General features: G+C 42.9%; 1 protein-coding gene across 1 annotated transcript in view; it reads left to right on the plus strand.

The window, feature by feature from the left end:
• Positions 1 to 21,408, plus strand: part of LOC139263975 (zinc transporter ZIP12-like) — an 80,906-nt gene that overhangs the window by 47,476 nt on the left and 12,022 nt on the right. Inside the window, exons 9-11 of the mRNA XM_070880075.1 lie at positions 9,749 to 9,824; positions 15,138 to 15,296; positions 19,720 to 19,907. Coding sequence (XP_070736176.1) covers positions 9,749 to 9,824; positions 15,138 to 15,296; positions 19,720 to 19,907 — 423 coding nt within the window. The remainder of the gene's footprint in view (positions 1 to 9,748; positions 9,825 to 15,137; positions 15,297 to 19,719; positions 19,908 to 21,408) is intronic.

Consider the following 21,408-nt stretch of genomic DNA (forward strand, 5'->3'; position numbering starts at 1 on the left):
GAAAGCAAAGAGAGAGCATGAAAGAATGTTGGTAAGTAAAATCAGGGAAAACCCAAAGATATTTTGCAAATACATTAAGAGCAAGAGGATAACTAGAGAAAGAGTGGGGCCTATTAGAGACCACAAAGGAAATCTGTGTGTGGAGGCAAAAGCTGTGGGTATGATTCTTAATGAACACTTTGCATCTGTTTTCACAAAAGAGAAGAGCAATGCAGACTTTGCAATGAGGGAGGAGGAGTGTGAAATATTAGATGAGATCATCATCATCATAGGCAGTCCCTCAGAGTCGAGATAACCATAATGAGAGAGAAAGTATTAAGGGGCTTAGCAGCTTTGAAAGTGGATAAATCCCCAGGCCCAGACAAAATGTGTTCCAGGCTGTTAAGAGAAGCAAAAGAGGAAATAGCAGAGGCTCTGACCATCATTTTCCAGTCCTCTCTGGCTACAGGTGTGGTGCCAGAGGACTGGAGGACTGTAATGTTGTACCTTTGCTTTAAAAAGGAGAAAGGGATAGACCGAGTAATTACAGGTCAGTCAGCCTAACCTCAGTGGTGGGAAAATTATTGGAAAATATCCTGCGGGATAAATCTTCATTTGGAAAGACATAGATTAATCAAGGACAGTCAGCATGGATTTGTTAAGAGAAGCTCGTGTCTGACTAACTTGATTGAATTTTTCGAGGAGGTAACCAGGAGGGTCGATGAGGGCAGTGCGTATGATGTAGTGTATATGGATTTTAGCAAAGCTTTTGATAAAGTCCCACATGGCAGACGGGTCACGAAAGTAAAAGCCCATGGGATCCAGGGCAAAGTGGCAAAACTGGCTCAGAGACAGGAAGCAAAAGGTTGATGGGTTTTTTTGTGACTGGAAGGTTGTTCCACAGGGCTCAGTGTTGGGTCCCTTGCTTTTTGTATATATCAATGACTTGGACTTCAATGTTGGGGGTATGATTAAGAAGTTTGCAGATGAAACTAAAATAGGTTGATAATGAAGAAGAAAGCTGCGGATTGCAGAAAGATATCAATGTGCTGGTCAGGTGGACGGAACAGTGGCAAATGGAATTCAATCCGGATAAGTGTGAGGTCATGCATTTGGGGAGGACTAGCAAGGCAAGGGAATACACATTAAATGGAGTTCAGAAGAATGAGAGGGGACCTCATGGAAACGTTTAAAATTCTGACGGGTTTAGACAGGTTAGATGCAGGAAGAATGTTCCCAATGTTGGGGAAGTCCAGAACCAGGGGTCACAGTCTGAGGATAAGGGGTAAGCCATTTAGGACCGAGATGAGGAGAAACTTCTTCACCCAGAGAGTGGTGAACCTGTGGAATTCTCTACCACAGAAAGTAGTTGAGGCCAATTCACTAAATATATTCAAAAGGGAGTTAGATGAAGTCCTTACTACTCGGGGGATCAAGGGTTATGGCGAGAAAGCAGGAAGGGGGTACTGAAGTTTCATGTTCAGCCATGAACTCATTGAATGGCGGTGCAGGCTAGAAGGGCTGAATGGCCTGCTCCTGCACCTATTTTCTATGTTTCTATGTTTCTATGTACAACACTGAAAAATGTAGAGGAACAAAGGGACCTTGGAGTGCAGGCCAGGTAGATAAGGTGGTTAAGAAGGCATATGGAATACTTGCCTTTATTCGTCGAGGCATGGAATACAAGAGCAAGGAGGTTATGCTTGAACTGTATAAAACACTGGTTAGGCTGCAGCTGGAGTACTGTGCGCAGTTATGGTCATCACTTTACGGGAAAGATGTGATTGCACTGGAAAGGGTGCAGAGGAGATTTATAAGAATGTTGCCTGGACTGGAGAATTTTGGCTATGAGAAAAGATTGGAGATGCTGTGTCTCTTTTCTTTGGAACAGAGGAGGGGCGACCTGATTGAGGTGTATAAAATTATGAGGAACCTGGATAGAGTGGATAGGAAGAACCTGTTTTCCTTGGCAGTGGGTTCAACATCCAGGGGACATAGATTTAAAATAATTTGGGGGAGGTTAAGAGGAGATATGAGGGGAATATTTCTTCACCCAGAGAGTAGTGGGGGTATGGAACTCACTGCTTGAAAGGTGGTAGAGGCAGAAATACTCACCACATTTAAAAAATACTTGCACGTGCACTTTAGGTGTGGTAACCTACAGGGCTACGAACCAAGAGCTGGAAAGTAGAATTAGGCTGGATAGCTCTTAGTCGGCCGGCACGGACACATTGGGCCGAAATGGCCTCCTTCTGTGCTGTAAATTTCTATGATTCTATGACTCTCCACTGCTGTCCCTGTTTTCACCATCTGCTTTTCCTCACTTGTGAAATCAGCAAAGGGTTACAACCCTGCTCCCGGCTCCATCTTGTGAAAATAATTTTCCATTGATGTGGCTTGCCCTGCATGGTACCCGGCCAATTCATCATCATCATAGGCAGTCCCTCGAAATTGAGGAAGACTTGCTTCCACTGTAAAAGTAAGTTCTCAGGTGACTGTACAGTCCAATACCGGAATTACAGTCTCCGTCACAGGTGGGACAGACAGTGGTTGAAGGAAAAGGTGGGTAGGGAGTCTGGTTTGCCGCATGCTCCTTCCACTGCCTGCGCTTGCTTTCTGTATGCTCTCAGCGATGAGACTCCAGGTGCTTATTGCCCTCCCGGATGCTCTTCCTCCACTTAGGGTGGTCTTTAAACAGTCAATTAAACGGAAACATAGAAACATAGAGAAACATAGAAAATAGGTGCAGGAGTAGGCCATTCGGCCCTTCTAGCCTGCACCGCCATTCAATGAGTTCATGGCTGAACATGCAACTTCAGTACCCCATTCCTGCTTTCTCACCATACCCCTTGATTCCCCTAGTAGTAAGGACTTCATCTAACTCCTTTTTGAATATATTTAGTGAATTGGCCTCAACAACTTTCTGTGGTAGAGAATTCCACAGGTTCACCACTCTCTGGGTGAAGAAATTCCTCCTCATCTCGGTCCTAAATGGCTTCCCCCTTATCCTTAGACTGTGTCCCCTGGTTCTGGACTTCCCCAACATTGGGAACATTCTTCCTGCATCTAACCTGTCTAATCCCGTCAGAATTTTAAACGTTTCTATGAGGTCCCCTCTCATTCTTCTGAACTCCAGTGAATACAAGCCCAGTTGATCCAGTCTTTCTTGATAGGTCAGTCCCGCCATCCCGGGAATCAGTCTGGTGAACCTTCGCTGCACCTTCGCTGTACTCCCTCAATAACAAGAATGTCCTTCCTCAGGTTAGGAGACCAAAACTGTACACAATACTCCAGGTGTGGCCTCACCAAGGCCCTGTACAATTGTAGCAACACCTCCCTGCCCTTGTACTCAAATCCCCTCGCTATGAAGGCCAACATGCCATTTGCTTTCTTAACCGCCTGCTGTACCTGCAGCTGGTCTGATGACGTCATTTGATGACGTGTCATCAGCCAGTTTCCTTAAAAAGATCATGTCCACATTAATTTTGACAATTGTTCTGTCAGTGTTCTGCAGTATTGAGGTGTTGCAAACATTGACAAACACTGCACAGAAGTGCATGGCTGCACCCAGGCTCTAACATGACTTCCTCCATATGCTTATGGAAAAAGTCACAGCATGCAGGGAGATTCAGTTCCCTTCTAATGGGTGGAAGAGACATCCCCAGGAGACAAACCAGCCTGGTTGCACATTGTACAGGAGGGCACAAGCAGGGATGTGTTCAGGATGACCAGGCTGCAGTGGTGCAAACCTTTCAATGATCTCAGTAGATCACAAAACGTTACTGCAAAGCCACACTCAGCTTCATCCTGCTGTGCCACTCCTCACATCTCCATCACTCTGCCTTCCCTACCCTACTGCACATCCTTCCTCACACCAACTTACTTTGCGCCTCCACCCATCCTTCTCTCTCTATCTACATTATCACTTCCCCATCTCCCTAGCCACCCCTCACACTTACCCTCATCCTTGTCCAATCATACCAACTAACAACACACAAGGGTAGTCACTTGGGTCTTTTAGCCAATGTTCATGTAAAGTTTCTGTTGCTGTGTGGCCAAACATAGAAATCTTTATTTTCAATACTTTGCCTTCTTGGACAGATTTGTGTGCACCTTTGGAAGTGGCTTAGTGAGTTGTAGTGAATGGTGAGATATAACGGTGCCTCCCACAATGGTGATGATTGTAAAAGGAATGGCTTGGTCATTGCAGGGATGCTTTATGGAGCTGGTGTGGGGTGGTGCCAATCTGACACATCATGTGGCAGCCAGGGTGTACAGCGTCAAGTGAAATAAATCTGGCCATGGTGAGGCCGTCCCTGGCATCCTGGGCAGAAATGTGGCCGGGTGCTGATACTCTGTGTTCTGTGCAGCATCAGGTGATTGTGGAGAAGGTTGTTGTTGTTGATGATGCTGGTATGCTTGGTGATGTTGGTGTTGGGTCTGATCATAGTGGGATGCTGACAATCAAGGTGAGATCAAAATGCTGGAATAGATGGCAGCTGAAGTTGAGATGACAAGTGATCTGTCAATGGTAAGAGAGGTTGCTCCAAGAAGGTGACAGTGGATAGAGAGTTTGCTCCAAACATGTCCAACCTGCATAAAGTTGAAAAGTGTATTCCCAATCCTGAAGACTCCAGCTTCTAAGATTGGAAGGTGAACAGTTGTGAAATGGTAGCTTTTATACCACTTTTGCATCTGCCAACTGTTCATAGTAATGGAGAGTCATTGAAAACCCGACCTACTTACCTGATGTGATCCCCGAGCGCTGGGCACCTCGTGGAAAAAGTTGAAAAAATGGTAAGTGCATGGTTAAATGCTGTTTAATTACCTTTTAGCAAGCTCTTAACTATGTCAATTGGCTCCCTCACAGCTGAGTGTCGGGTCTGTAAAGCTCAGATAGATCCGTCACTTTGGAAACTGACTTGGAGGTGAGTTGACAGCGGACCATCCTCCCAACCTGCCCTCTGATTTCTGGCAAAATTCCGGCCTATGTCTCGCTGGACCCACTGACATGCATGTATCTGGCCTGGTGCTAGGTGCACATGGGTCTGGTGACGGTGTACCCTCAGAGAATAGAGCTTCCTCTGAGGTGTCATCTTCCTCCTCCAGCTGGACAGTGAGGAGGGACACTTGATGCACATGTGGGAGAATAAAGACATGAATTAAACCTCTTATGATAAGAATGTGTAATGTTACCTTTATGCGCATAATGATATTTCCCTGGCTGCTGACACCAGTCACCATGAGTGACTGTTGTATGCCATGTGGGATATTTAATTCTGTCACCAGGTTGCTGGGAGGTCCACCTCTCTCACCGGTGGGCAGCGGTCTCCCACCGCCTGCAGCTTAGTCACTCCACTTACTTCGAGAACCTCCTCCTCTGCAGGCATCAAATTTGTATACATTGTAGGGCCATCTCTGGTTCGCTCTCTTTTTTTTCTCTTGTTCTTCTCTTGCAAGGCGTGGAAGAAGAAAACTTTGAGTGAAAGTGATGGAATGAGTATAAGGGATGTATAGGCTACATCTGTAGAGAGTGACTATGAGGGAGTGGTGTGACATTGCCAAATGGCCTCCTTCTGTGGCTCTACTTTGCAGGATTGCATTGTGCTGAGGGTGAGTGTCATTGGTGGTTAGTCAGATGGGGATGTGAGTAAGTACATAGACAGTGAGGGATGGGTGCACCTGCAAGGTAAGTTGCTGTGAGGAGTGACATGCAGGCTTGGGAAGGCAGAGTGATGGGGTTGGGGAGACATGTACAGCAGGATGTAGTTGAGCACGGCATTGCACTCACCTTTCCTGACCTCATGAGATCATTAAATCTCTTCCGGCATTGAATCCAGGAGCGGCTGACAACCCCCTACTTTTCTTGGGCAATCTTCAGCCATGCCCTCTTGGTTTCTCTGGCACTCTTTTCCTGCCACTGTCAGGGGATAGGACCTCTCTGTGTGCTCAGACTCCCTGCACCAGGACTTCCAGGAAAGCATCTGAGAACCTGGACATAAAACTTCTGTCACAGTGAGTCCTTGTTTGCTTTTACACACACAAATCTCTGTGATGTACACCAATAGCCACCTCTCCCTACCACCTTCATGCCTCCTCCAACAACCTTCAACTGGGATGTGAGCAAGGCTCCTTTAAATATCCAAGCTGAAAATAAGTCATCAGAACCGTTCCATTTCATTGGCCGGGAAACCCACATGACTGTTTCAATTGATGTATTTGAGTTAAATGTGCAACATATAATGCGCTGTTAAAATCTTAGGGATGGCGTCCCACTACATGGCCCGCATACACCCGCCCTGATGCAGGTTACAAATTCTGGCCATTGTTTTTCATCCATGGTATCATTCCGGTGAATCTGTGCTATATGTTCTCGAAGACTATTATTCCTTTTCTATAATGGAGTGCCCAAAACTGTATCATCATTATCATCATAGGCAGTCCCTCGGAATTGAGAAAGACTTGCTTCGACTCCTAAAGTGAGTCCTTTGGTGGTTGAACAGTCCAATGCGAGAGCCACAGACCCTGTCACAGGTGGGACAGACATTCATCGGGGGAAGGGGGGGTGGGACTGATTTGCCGCACGCTCCTTCCGCTGCCTGTACCTGACCTCTTCACGCTCACGGTGTTGAGATTCGAAGAGCTCAACGCCCTCCCAGATATACTTTCTCCACCTAGGGCGGTCTTCGGCCAGGGACTCCCAGGCGTCAGTGGTGATGTCGCACTTTACCAGGGAGGCTTTGAGGGTGTCCTTGTAATGTTTCTGCTGCCCACCTTTGGCTCGTTTGCCGTGAAGGAGCTGTACATAGAGCAATTGCTTTGGGAGTCTCGTATCTGACATGAGAACTATGTGGCCTGCCCAGCGAAGCTGATTGAGTGTGGTCAGTGCTTCAATACTGGGGATGTTAGCCTGGGCGAGGACACTGATGTTGGTGCGCCTGTCCTCCCAGGGGATTTGCAGGATCTTGCAGAGACATCATTGGTGATATATCTCCAGCGATTCCAGATCCTTCGCCTGCTCCACGCCAACATGCGGGCCGTGATCCTTACCAGCGGTTCCATTACAGACCCAATCCACGTCCGGACCGGGGTCAAACAGGCTGCGTCATCACTCCAACCCTCTTCTCAATCTTCCTTGCTGCCATGCTCCACCTCACAATCAACAAGCTCTCCGCTGGAGTGGAACTAAACTACAGAACTACAGTGGGAAGCTGTTTAACCAAAACTGTATATGGCATTTTAACCGTACCATAAAAATTGCCTTGTAAACATTTAGCATTAGCTCTTTGCTCTTATACACCAGACCCCTATTTATCAACTCAAAGTGCTATTGGCCTTTTTAAAAAGTTTTATTTAACTACATTTACAATGGTACAAAAATTGGCTGTGTGGTTGATAATGAAGAAGAAAGCTGTAGACTGCAGGAGGATATCAATCTACTGGTAAGGTGGGCAGAACAATGGCAAATGTAATTCAATCCAGAGAAGTGGGAGGTGATGCATTTGGGGAGGGCTAACAAGGCAAGGGAATACACATTAAATGGTAGGACACTGAGAAGTGCAGAGGAACAAAGGGACCTTGGAGTGCATGTCCACAGATCCGTGAAGGTAGTAAGCCAGGTGGATAAGATGGTTAAGAAGACATACAGAATACTTGGCTTTATTAGCCAAGGCATAGAATACAAGGGCAGGGAGGTTATGCTTGAACTGTATAAAACACTAGTTAGGCTGCAGCTACAGTACTGTGTGCAGTTCAGTTAACCACATTAAAGAAAAGATGTGATTGCACTAAAGAGGTTACAGAGGAGATTTACGAGAATGTTGCCTGGACTGGAGAACTTTACCTATGAGGAAAGATTGGAGATGCTGAGTTTGTTTTCTTTGGAACACAGGAGGCTGAGGGGAGAACTTTTTGAGGTGTATAAAATTGGCAGAGTCTGTGACAGAGTCTGTGGCTCTCGTATTGGACTGTTCAGCCACCAAAGAGCTCACTTCAGGAGTGGAAGCAAGTCTTCCTCGATTCCGAGGCACTGCCGATGATGATGATGATGATGATGATGATGATGATGAGACAAATCAAATTGATCAGGGTAGCCTTCAGGAAGAGTTCGTAGAGTACATAAGGGATGGGTTCCTTGAGCAGTATGTAATGGAACCAACCAGGGGGCAGGCTATCTTAGATCTGATCCTGTGTAATGAGACAGGATTAATAAACAATCTCCTAGTAAAGGATCCCCTTGGAATGAGTGACCACAGCATGATTGAATTTCAAATTCAGATGGAGGGTGAGAAAGTTGGATCTCTAACTAGCGTACTAAGCTTAAATAAAGGAGACTACAAAGGTATGAGGGCACAGTTGGCTAAAGTGGACTGGGAAAATAGATTAAAGTGTAGGATGGTTGATGAACAGTGGCGTACATTTAAGGAGAACTCATCTTTTTTTGATGTGGAAGCAAGTCATCCTCGTTTCGAGGGACTACCTATGAGTGATGAGTACAAAATTATGAGGAGCCTAGATGGAGTGACTAGGAAGGACCTATTTCTCTTAGCAGTGAAGTCAGAAACCAGGGGACATAGATTTAAAGTAATTGGTAGGAGGTTTAAAGAAGATATGAGGGGAATTCTTTTTCACCCAGAGGGTGGTGAGGGTTTGGAACTCATTGTCTGAAAGGGTGGTACAGGCAGAAACCCTCACCACATTTAAAAAGTACTTGAATTTGCACCAAGTGCCGTAACCTCCAAGGCTATGGACCAAGAGCTGGAAAGTGGGATTAGGCTGGATAGCTCTTTGTCAGCCGGCATGGACACAATCGGCCAAAATGGCCTCCTTCCGTGCTGTAATTTTTTATGATTTTATTATGCGATGATCAAATTATGCAATTGAATCCCTAGGTTTCTCTGCTCTTTCACATTCTGCAGCTTTCTCCCATTGGTTGGTTTTCCTCCAAAAATGTACTTCCTTGCACTTAAATAGTAACTGCCATCTCTCTGCTCATTCTCCCAACCTGCTTATGATTGGATTCTTTTACACCATGCTAACTGTTTGCTAGTTTCCCCTACTTTTTGTCAAAAATGCTGCTCAATTTCAGAGCCTCCTAGTAGACAATGGTTTTGCTCCATTGATTGCTGGGTTATGGAGCCAGTATGCTTTCACTCCGCCACAGCTTTGACTTATTTACAGCTGTGCTTAAGCCGTTGCAATAAGATCCTCAGTGAATGGTGCCCCAAGTGCATTAACCTCTAAGGGATTTATTAAGTGTCAGGCCACTATTTTACAATGAATGGGAGGGGAGCTAGAGTTCATCCATATATACATATCGCAGCTCTTAAAATACTTTGTAAAAAAAGCATGTGAAGTTGTTATATTGAGGCATTGGTCTTTGCTAATATACAGTTGTTTAGAGAATCAAGACTTTCTCTGAAAAATTCCATTTGATTCAATCAAAATATTATTGTTTTATAATGTTGTAATTAGGTTTGTATACATTATTTCAATGCCAGCTATCTTTGTGATGACTCACATTTATTTCCAAACATTTGTAAAAATGGTTTCCAAATATGAAAATTTGTTCCAGTAAGAATTAGATTTTGTATAATGTTTGAATGTTTTTTTAAACTGAAAAATATTAAATCGTCTTATCCAAACTAATATCACAACATCTATTGTGTTAATTGCATTGAATTAAGGTTTATCCATCAGGGAAGATACTAAATAATGATCAGGATGACCTTTGTTATCTCTTGTAAATTTATCCCCTTTTTGTAAATAGGGAAATCCAGAAGATTCAGAAAATGTTGAAATTCCTACAAACAATACAGTAAATACTGTTTCTGAAAATGACAAAAGTAAGTACTACATTGTGAATGATAGCAGAAAACACAAAAATATCCACTGTTTCACCTTGCTGCCCATTTCACTGAATCCGAAACCCAGGGATCCATTTGGCTGCCATTACATTTTCAGGACGCTATCAAATAATGGACATATTCTAGACTGATTTTGATTGATTCTTGGGCACTAAGGGAATCAAGGGATATGGGGATAGGGTGGGAAAGTGGAGCTGATGTAGAAGTTCAGCCATGATCTTATTGAATGGCGGAGCAGGCTCGAGGGGCCATATAGAAACATAGAAAATAGGTGCAGGAGTAAGCCATTTGGCCCTTCCATATGACCTACTCCTGCTCTTATTTCTTATGTTCTTATGTTTTCAGCATTTTATACTCCTTTGCTTTACAGAACATGCCCATTGGCTCATCTTATTAATGTATTAGGAGACCTAGGTTCTAAATCCTTGCTTGCATCTGCTTCTATCTATGCAACTTTCTTACCTTGTTAGGCTAATGAGACCAACTGAAAGTTACAAAATGGACCAATTGCTTCATTGCTGAAGTGCATCTCTTGAAAGTCAGTCAAGAGCAAAAGGCAGAATCTCTTACAAAGAAACATAGAAACATAGAAAATAGGTGCAGGAGTAGGCCATTCGGCCCTTCTAGCCTGCACCGCCATTCAATGAGTTCATGGCTGAACATGCAACTTCAGTACCCCATTCCTGCTTTCTCACCATACCCCTTGATCCCCCTAGTAGTAAGGACTTCATCTAACACCCTTTTGAATATATTTAGTGAATTGGCCTCAACAACTTTATGTGTTGGAGAATTCCACAAGTTCACCACTCTCTGGGTGAAGAAGTTTCTCCTCATCTCGGTCCTAAATGGTTTACCCCTTATCCTTAGACTGTGAGCCCTGGTTCTGGACTTCCCCAACATTGGGAACATTCTTCCTGCATCTAACCTGTCTAAACCCGTCAGAATTTTAAACGTTTCTATGAGGTCCCCTCTCATTCTTCTGAACTCCAGTGAATACAAGCCCAGTTGATCCAGTCTTTCTTGATAGGTCAGTCCCACCATCCCGGGAATCAGTCTGGTGAACCTTCGCTGCACTCCCTCAATAGCAAGAATGTCCTTCCTCAAGTTAGGAGAGCAAAACTGTACACAATACTCCAGGTGTGGCCTCACCAAGGCCCTGTACAACTGTAGCAACACCTCCCTGCCCCTGTACTCAAATCCCCTCGCTATGAAGGCCAACATGCCATTTGCCTTCTTAACCACCTGCTGTACCTGCATGCCAACCTTCAATGACTGATGTACCATGACACCCAGGTCTCGTTGCACCTCCCCTTTTCCTAATCTGTCACCATTCAGATAATAGTCTGTCTCTCTGTTTTTACCACCAAAGTGGACAACCTCACATTTATCCACATTATACTTCATCTGCCATGCATTTGCCCACTCATCTAACCTATCCAAGTCACTCTGCAGCCTCATAGCATCCTCCTCGCAGCTCACACTGCCACCCAACTTAGTGTCATCCGCAAATTTGGAGATACTACATTTAATCCCCTCATCTAAATCATTAATATACAGTGTAAACAGCTGGGGCCCCAGCACAGAACCTTGCAGTACCCCACTAGTCACTGCCTGCCATTCTGAAAAGTACCCATTTATTCCTACTCTTTGCTTCCTGTCTGACAACCAGTTCTCAATCCACCTCAGCACACTACCCCCAATTCCATGTGCTTTAACTTTGCACATTAATCTCTTGTGTGGGACCTTGTCGAAAGCCTTCTGAAAGTCCAAATATACTACATCAACTGGTTCTCCCTTGTCCACTCTACTGGAAACATCCTCAAAAAATTCCAGAAGATTTGTCAAGCATGATTTCCCTTTCACAAATCCATGCTGACTTGGACCTATCATGTCACCTCTTTCCAAATGCGCTGCTATAACATCCTTAATAATTGATTCCATCATTTTACCCACTACTGAGGTCAGGCTGATTCCCTGTTTTCTCTCTCCCTTCTTTTTTAAAAAGTGGGATTACATTGGCTACCCTCCACTCGATAGGAACTGATCCAGAGTCAATGGAATGTTGGAAAATGACTGTCAAGGCATCCGCTATTTCCAAGGCCACCTCCTTAAGTACTCTGGGATGCAGTCCATCAGGCCCTGGGGATTTATCGGTCTTCAATCCCATCAATTTCCCCAACACAATTTCCCGACTAATAAAGATTTCCCTCAGTTCCTCCTCCTTACTAGACCCTCTGACCCCTTTTATATCCGGAAGGTTGTTTGTGTCCTCCTTAGTGAATACCGAACCAAAGTACTTGTTCAATTGGTCTGCCATTTCTTTGTTCCCAGTTATGACTTCCCCTGATTCTGACTGCAGGGGACCTACGTTTGTCTTTACTAACCTTTTTCTCTTTACATATCTATAGAAACTTTTGCAATCCGTCTTAATGTTCCCTGCAAGCTTCTTCTCGTACTCCATTTTCCCTGCCCTAATCAAACCCTTTGTCCTCCTCTGCTGAGTTCTAAATTTCTCCCAGTCCCTGGGTTCGCTGCTATTTCTGGCCAATTTGTATGCCACTTCCCTGGCTTTAATACTATCCCTGATTTCCCTTGATAGCCACGGTTGAGCCACCTTCCCTTTTTTATTTTTACGCCAGACAGGAATGTACAATTGTTGTAGTTTATCCATGCGGTCTCTAAATGTCTGCCATTGCCCATCCACAATCAACCCCTTAAGTATCATTCGCCAATCTATACTAGCCAATTCACGCCTCATACCTTCAAAGTTTCCCTTCTTTAAGTTCTGGACCATGATCTCTGAATTAACTGTTTCATTCTCCATCCTAATGCAGAATTCCACCATATTATGGTCACTCTTCCCCAAGGGGCCTCGCACAACGAGATTGCTAATTAATCCTCTCTCATTACACAACACCCAGTCTAAGATGGCCTCCCCCCTAGTTGGTTCCTCAACATATTGGTCTAGAAAACCATCCCTTATATACTCTAGGAAATCCTCCTCCACCGTATTGCTTCCAGTTTGGCTAGCCCAATCTATGTGCATATTAAAGTCACCCATTATAACTGCTGCACCTTTATTGCATGCACCCCTAATTTCCTGTTTGATGCCCTCCCCAACATCACTACTACTGTTTGGAGGTCTGTACACAATTCCCACTAACGTTTTTTGCCCTTTGGTGTTCTGCAGCTCTACCCATATAGATTCCACATCATCCAAGCTAATGTCTTTCCTAACTATTGCATTAATCTCCTCTTTAACCAGCAATGCTACCCCACCTCCTTTTCCTTTTATTCTATCCTTCCTGAATGTTCAATACCCCTGGAAGGTGAGTTCCCAGCCCTGATCATCCTGAAGGCATGTCTCCGTAATCCCAATCACATCATATCTGTTAACATCTATTTGCACAGTTAATTCATCCACCTTATTATGGATACTCCTTGCATTAAGACACAAAGCCTTCAGGCTTGTTTTTTTAACACCCTTTGTCCTTTTAGAATTTTGCTGTACAGTGGCCCTTTTTGTTCTTTTTCTTGGGTTTCTCTGCCCTCCACTTTTACTATTCTCCTTTCTGTCTTTTGCTTTTGTCTCCTTTTTGTTTCCCTCTGTCTCCCTGCATTGGTTCCCATCCCCCTGCCATATTAGTTTAACTCCTCTCCAACAGCACTAGCAAACACTCCTCCTAGGACATTGGTTCCGGTCCTGCCCAGGTGCAGACCGTCCGGGTTGTACTGGTCCCACCTCCCCAGAACCGGTACCAATGCTCCATGAATTTGAATCCCCCCCTGCTGCACCACTGCTCAAGCCACATATTCATCTGCGCTATCCTGGGGAGGGAAAGGAGAAGGGGGAGGGAAAGGAGAAGGGGGGGACGAGAAGGGGATGGAGGAGAACGGGGAGGGTGGCTGAACGGGCAATGCCCGGCCGGGCCCAAGACTTCGGGCAGGGCCCCGTCCGCAGCACCAGATTTACAGGTAGGTGGCATTGGGTCAGGTCGGGTCGGGTCCGGGGTCCGGGGTCGGGAGCGCGGGTCGGGTCGGGGGGAGTGCGTTTCAGGGTCGGGAGCGCGGGCCAGGTCGGGGGGGCGGTGGGAGGTCGGGTCGGGTCGGGGGGGGGAGGAGGGAAGTCGGTTCGGTTCGGGTCGGGTGGGAAGCGCGCGTCGGGTCCAGTCCGGGGGGTCGCGTCGGGTCCGGTCCGGGGGCGGGGGGAGGGGGTGGTGAAGCGGGAGTCGAGTCGGGTCCTGTGCCTGTTTGCACCTGCCATAAAATGTTTCTGTGTAATTGCTGAGCAGTTACTGGACAATTAGTCCAACTCTGTGGCAGCAATCAGGATTTCATAGTTGCAGCGGATGATCTGTCAAGTCGGAACTTGACAGCTCGCAAGTTCAAAATTTATCGCATGCGCAAGCGTATGCGGACATCCCGAACTTGCGGTCAATTTCAAAGGCGGTATGACAGTATACTGACCGCAAATTCTGCCCCAATAATTTTATATAAATGCAAGTTCTTCCTTATTTCTACACCAATTCTTGGCCTCCTGTACAATGATTGCTTGACCATACAAGTTGAGGAAAACACAAATCGACCTCAGATTTTTTAACATTTTGATGCATAAAGTTCTACTTACAATCAAAACCATAACATCATTGAGCACTAAGAAACACAGTCTTATGGTAACCTTGCATTACAGTGGAATTTTAAAAATTTGTAGTTTTGTGACCTGGTAGCAAGAAAATAGATTAACATAGAAAGCCTTTGTATACTGAAAAATCACAAAGATTTAACAACAATAAAGAGGATGGAAAATATTAGAATTTAATCGGAAGAGGAAAATAGCTTGCATCTAAACTACAATTGCATCTAAACCACAATTTTTTTCCTCACTATTAATCAATCTTGATATACTTTATTTCATATGTTTCAGAACATTAATAAAATATAGTGATCTTTTTCATATTTTGAAATATACAGGTGTCAATGGGGAGTATTGTTGAAAATGATGCTGTGAGATATTAGTGACGATGCATTGGACTGTTCATATGAAATTCCTTTGTTCAATATTGTAACAAAGGCTTCAAAACCTTAGTAGAACATTAGATGAAAGACATGTAACCAGTGCTTGAGCAATTGTTAAAGTTTCCACCCTACATTGTATTTAACTTTAGAATCCCTTATTATTTCAAGAAAAATTAAAAAGAATATGATCTCAACTATTTCAGAAAAAAACAAATCCGATTTAATGTTCGAATTCCAATTTCTTTCTCTAATATAAGGGAAACTTATTAATTGCAGAGGAAACGTTTAACCTGTTGGCCATCATGATCGTGGTGGGAGACAGCATGCACAACTTTGCTGATGGCCTTGCCATAGGCGCAGCCTTCTCATCGTCAGTCGAGACTGGTATTACCACCACTATTGCTATTTTGTTTCATGAAATTCCCCATGAAATGGGTGAGTTCATAGTTAATTGTTCTATGTTTCAATATCTTGAAATGAAATCTCACAAATGTACTCTCCCAAAACATGGTGATTAATCCTGTTGCATACATAGTGATAGAAATGATTGATAATTGTGAGACTTTCATTGTAACCTCATTACCATATCTAATTCTGGAACAATAAAAATGAAGGCCCTGAACTTACTCACCATTTTTGCCAAGTTTCTATCTTAAAATGAGCATATCAGCACTTTGGGATAGGAGCCGCTTTCACTGGGCTTTTTCCCCACAATGGCTGTGCTGTAGTTTGAAACAAGATCTGAAGTCTTCCATTTGTCCACTTATCAGTGTAAATTATCAGGAGAAATGGTGTTGGAGTCCCCAGATCCTATAACTTGTATTCCCATTGCAATAGATGGCACTGAGGTACTACTGGGAGCTCCTACCATTAACCCCTTCAACGTTCTAATTAGAAAGGTGTACCACACACTGAATGTCCAATGTTGACCTGATGCAAAGAATCCTTCACGTGATTACCAGATCTGTTAGAACTTGCCATATTGCGATCATCCTCAGGAATTCTGTCCTCTTTGGGCTCTTGAAGGTATCCATTCATGTGAATAGGTAACTTGTGTGTGCAATGAATAATAACTACATTAAGAATTGCAATAACAGTAATGAAGCAGCACTACAATGAGGGACATGTATCTACTGCAGTGGTCATTAAGATCCTCACTAGAAACTTAATATGCTCCAGATTGTGTATCTCACATAGTTGTAGCTTGCTGTACCTTGCACAACTTTGCCATTCACAAAGGAATTGGAGATTCCTGGGGAGCTGGTCCTAGCTGTATTGGAGGTTGAACAGCATGGAGTAGAGCATTAGCAGGACCATCACTTGGATGACTCCTCAGTGACAGCTGTCATCAGAACTCAACTTACCAATCTGTTTAACACAGTCTACCTTTGTCTCTATTGACATAAGACATAAGAAATAAGAGCAGGAGTAGGCCATTTGGCCCTTCAAGTCTCCTATGTCATTCAATAAGATCACTGATCAACTTCTGCATGAACTGTACTTTCCCACTCGATCCCCATATCTCTTGATTCCCTTAGTGCTCAAAAATTTATCAATTCAGATTTTGAATATACTCATCGACTGAGCGTCCACAGTCCTTGGGGTAGAGATATCCAAAGATTCACAACCCTTTTGAGTGAAGAAATTTCTCCTCATCTCATTCCTAAATGGCTGACACTTTATCCTGAGATGACTCCTAGTTCAATAGCCTCCAGCCAGTGAAATAGCTTCTCAACATCTACTTGTCATGCCCTCTAAGAATTTTATACGTTTCAATGAGATCTGATTCTTCTAAACCGAAGAGAGTATAAGCCCATTCTGCTCAATCTCTCCTCATAGGATATCCCTCTCATCCCAGTAATCAACCTAGTTAAGCGTTGTTACACTCCCTCGAAGGCAAGTACATGTATATCCTTAGTTAGGTAAGGAGCCCAAAACTGTCCACAGTATTCCAGGTGTGGTCTCACCAAACCCTGTACAATTGTAACAAGACTTCCTTACTCTTATACTCCAACCCCCTTCATATACCATCTGCCTTCCTAATTGCTTGCTGTACCTGCAAGTTAACTTTCTGTGATTTGTGTACAAGGACACCCAAATCCCCGTCAACATTTATTAGTTTCTCATCTTTTAAAAAATATTCTGCTTTTCCATTCTTTCTACCAAAGTGGATAATTTCACACTTCCCTATATTCTACTCCATCTGCCACCTTCTTGCCCAATCACTTAACTGGTTTATATCCTTTTGCAACCTTCTTGCATCCTCACAGCTTACTTTCCCACCTAGTTTTGTATCATCAGCAAACCTGGATATATTACACTTTGGGTCCCAGATCTAAGTCATCAAGAATAAAAACAACCATGGTTAACTAAAGAAGTTAAGGATAGTATTGGATTAAAAGAAGAGGTTTACAATAATGCCAAAAGGATTAGTAAGCTCAGGATTGGGAAGGTTTTAAAAATCAGCAGAGGATGACCAAGAAATTGATAAAGAGGGAAAAATACAATATGAGAGTAAACTAGCAAGAAATATAAAAACAGGTTGTAAGAGCTTTTACAAGTACGTAAAAAGGAAGAGAGTACCAGAAGTAAATGTAGGTCCCTTAGAGGCAGAGATAGGATAAATTATAATGGGGAATAAAGAAATGGTAGAGATGTTAAACAAATATTTTGTGTATTTCTTCACAGTTGAAGACATCAAGAACATACCAGAAATTATGGGGAACCAAGGGTCTAATGAGAGTGAGGTACTTAAAGTAAATAATATTAGTAAAGTAGAAATTAATGGGACTAAAAGCTGGCAAATCCCCCGGACATGATGGCCTACATCCTAGGGTTTTAAAGGAATTGACTGCAGAGATAGTGGATGCATTGGTTTTGATCTTCTAAAATCCCCTAGATTTTACAACAGTCCCGATGGATTGGAAAGTAGTAAATATAATCATGCTGTTCAAGAAAGGAGCAAGAGAGAAAACAGGAAACTATAGGCCAGTTAACCTGACATTAGTCATAGAGAAAATGCTAGAATCTATTTCATCATCATAATAGGCAATCCCTCAAATCGAGGATGACTTGCTTCCACGCCAAAAGTTTACAGGTGTTTCAATGAAGGACCTAATTTTCCAGGTCCCGAACTAAATCTAGTTTAGAATCTATTCATTAAGGGCGTGGTAACAGGGCTCTTGGAAGATCACTATATGATTAAGCAGAGTCAACACAGGTTTATGAACAGGAAATTGTGTTTGACATATCTATTTGGCACTTCTAATTTCCAAGCTTCCCAGCCCACAATTTGAGTGTTACATAGGAGCTGCACTACTGACAGTAAACTGACTAACATGTTGCACCTTGGACTGAACCAGAGCCAGGCAATGAAATGCAGCAGTGACTTTCTAAGCCACAATTAGCATTGCCCTATTTATTGACAAAGCTTGATGATCTCCCTTTGGATGGAACAAAACTCTTCCAGCACTTTGGGGAGAACTGCAACCTCCTTGCACATAACTCTTGGGAATATTCAGATAAGATCTACTTAATCTATATATCCCGGTGGCTGGGTATTTCATTACATAGGATTACACAGGATATATGGCACAGAAACAGGCCATTCAGCCCAACCAGTCCATGCCAGCATTTATGCTCCACTCGAGCTTTCTCCCGTTTTTCCTCATCGAACTCTATCAGCATAACCCTCTATCCCCTTCTCCCTCATATGCTTATCCATCCGCCTGCCCCTTCAATACTATTTGCTTCAATCACTCCCTGTGGTAGCAAGCTCCACATGCTCACTACTCCCTGGGTAAAAATGTTTCTTCTGAATTCCCTATTTGATTTCTTGGTGACTATCTTATATTGATGGCCTCTCGTTCTGCTCTTCCCCACAAGTGGAAACATTATTTCTGTATCCACTCTATCAAAACCTTTCATAATTTTAGAAACTACTATTAGGTCACCCTATTAGGTCACCCCTCAGCCTTCTTTTTTCAAGAGAAAAGAGATCCAGCCGGTTCATCATTTTCTGAAAGATATACCCTCGCATTTCTGGTATCAGCCTTGTAAATCTTCTCTGCACCCTTTCCAGTGCCTATATATCCTTTTTATAATATGCCGACCAGAACTGTACACAGTACTCTAAGTGGTTTAACCAAGCTTCGATACAGGTTTAGCATAACTTCCCTACTTTTCAATTCTATACCTCTAGAAATAAACCCTAGTGCTTGGTTTGCTTTTTTTACGGCATTGCTAACCTGTGTCGCAACTTTTAATGATTTGTGTATTTGTACTCTGAGATCCCTTTGTTCCTCTATCTCACCTAGACTTGCACCTTCCACTTAATAAGTGACCTCCCTATTCTTCCTACCATTTATCTGTTTTGAACTTCATTGCCAATTATATGTTCATTCTGCAAGTTTATTAATGTCCTCCTGTAATTTATTGCAGTCCTCCTCAATATTGCCTATCCACCCCCAATTCACCTTTAAGATTCCAGCTTCCTTAACTGATGGCTAAAGTTAGATCAGCTGATCCTAGGATGAAAGTGACAAAATCTGGGACCTATGACATCTTGGCCTGAAATCCCTCTATGCAAAACTACAACTTAGCAAGGGTGTAGATCCTACACATTCCCTCATTGTCTGCAGAATTTAAGGTGGAACCTGAATGTGGCATAAATTCCACACATCCTCTCACAGTCTCATAATGCAACCCCAACCCCACCCCCCATCCCCACCTCCTCCCAAATAGATTCAGCAGGTTTATGTTTCACCAAATCAGCAGAATTTCTTGGCCAATGATTCTGTGCACTAAATTCACTACATTGCATGCCCTTTTCAATAATAATACTATTTTTTTCACACAGGGGACTTTGCTGTACTTCTGAACTCTGGTTTATCAGTAAAGCTTGCCATGCTGATGAATTTATTTAGTGCACTAACTGCTTTTATTGGACTCTACATTGGTCTCTCTCTGTCAGCTGATCTCAATGTTCAACAGTGGATTTTCACTGTGACAGCAGGGATGTTCCTCTACCTGTCACTGGTAGAAATGGTGAGTTGGAGATGTTTACCATCTAGTAACAACTTTATTGAAACTTCCAGTACTTCAGCAGCCTATACAGGAGCAATAATAAATTGTGCTAATACAGTGCGTTTAACCTAAAAACAAAATTCCAAGGCACTTCATAACTGAGAAAGGAGAGAAGAGTAGGGCTGACTAAAAGCTTGTTTGAAGAGATGAGTTTTGAGGAGATTTCTAAAGGAGGAGAGAAAGGTCGAGAGATAAGAGGGGTTCCAGAGAATAGGATCCAGGTGGTGGAAGGCTCTGTCGCTGCTCCGATGTTTCTACTGCTGTTGCTCTCCCTGAAATCAAAGTTTGCAGGGGTAGGGGGGGGGACCAATCTTTGTAGGCACAAGGTGAAAGGTATAACAGCAAGGTGGGGGATCTCCTTCTTAAGAGATTAAACTTTGAATATTGGCTGTTACAGCTGAGATGCCAAGATGAAGAGTCTGAAGATTTGGGGAAGGTGAGGGAAAATAGGAAAAGACTAGCATGCAAGAGGAGCTCAAAGTCCATTCCTACTTTGCAACTAAACAAGATCATTCTCTGCATATAAGCACAAAGATGATTCACCATGACATTGACAGCACTCCATACGTTTATCACATACTGCTGTTTGTAAACACTGTTGTAGTCTATTGGACATCTACTCCAACAAATCTCATTTTGTGGGATATAAAAATGCAATCTTTTCCTTTGTCATTTACTGGAAGTAGTATTAACTCCTTTTGATCAAGGAAAAAATGGAATTCAAATGTGAAATCAATCCAGATGCAAATTGTCACATTTTGTAACCCATTAAGCTGAAAACCAGTTTAATAGGGATATGGGATTTCCAGATCATAAAACAAGGTCGCTTTTATTATTCCATATCATTAAGTTTAATCAAGGAAGAAATCCCTTTATATGAATTTTTGCACAATAAGTCCTTTGTAATGGAGTTACATTGCTAGGCAATTGATCTGAAAGGCTTAAATCTAACTTCCATCTTAAATAATTCTTGTTGATGTGCTTATTATGATTACAAGCAATTATTTATATGCTTAGTTTTACAAATATTGGTACAGTATTTCAATTACAGAAAGTTTGACAACCATAAACAATATTTCTATACATATTTAATTCATGAACATTTCTCTTAAATGTCATAGAATGGTCCTGAGACATTAAAACAATTTCATGATTCATTACAAGGGCATATTTCAGTTAACTGTTTGAAAACTGACCATGATGAAAACAATTCCCCAAATAAAAACCTTTGAAATGAGAACTGACATTGATATTGTAGTACAGTACACAGCTTGTTGATGCACATAATTAATATTCCACTGAATGATAAAGTGGAGGTTGCAATTTTCTCACATTAGGTCCTAATCTTAGTAGCATTATTAAAGCAAAGTACAAGATGAAAGTTTGGGTTTGTCATTTCGCATTGCTTTCATGTGGATCATAGTGATCACTTATAGTGACACACACACCACTTTTAAATTTT

This window comes from Pristiophorus japonicus, chromosome 5 (assembly GCF_044704955.1).
Source record: "Pristiophorus japonicus isolate sPriJap1 chromosome 5, sPriJap1.hap1, whole genome shotgun sequence".
Lineage (NCBI taxonomy): Eukaryota > Metazoa > Chordata > Chondrichthyes > Pristiophoridae > Pristiophorus > Pristiophorus japonicus.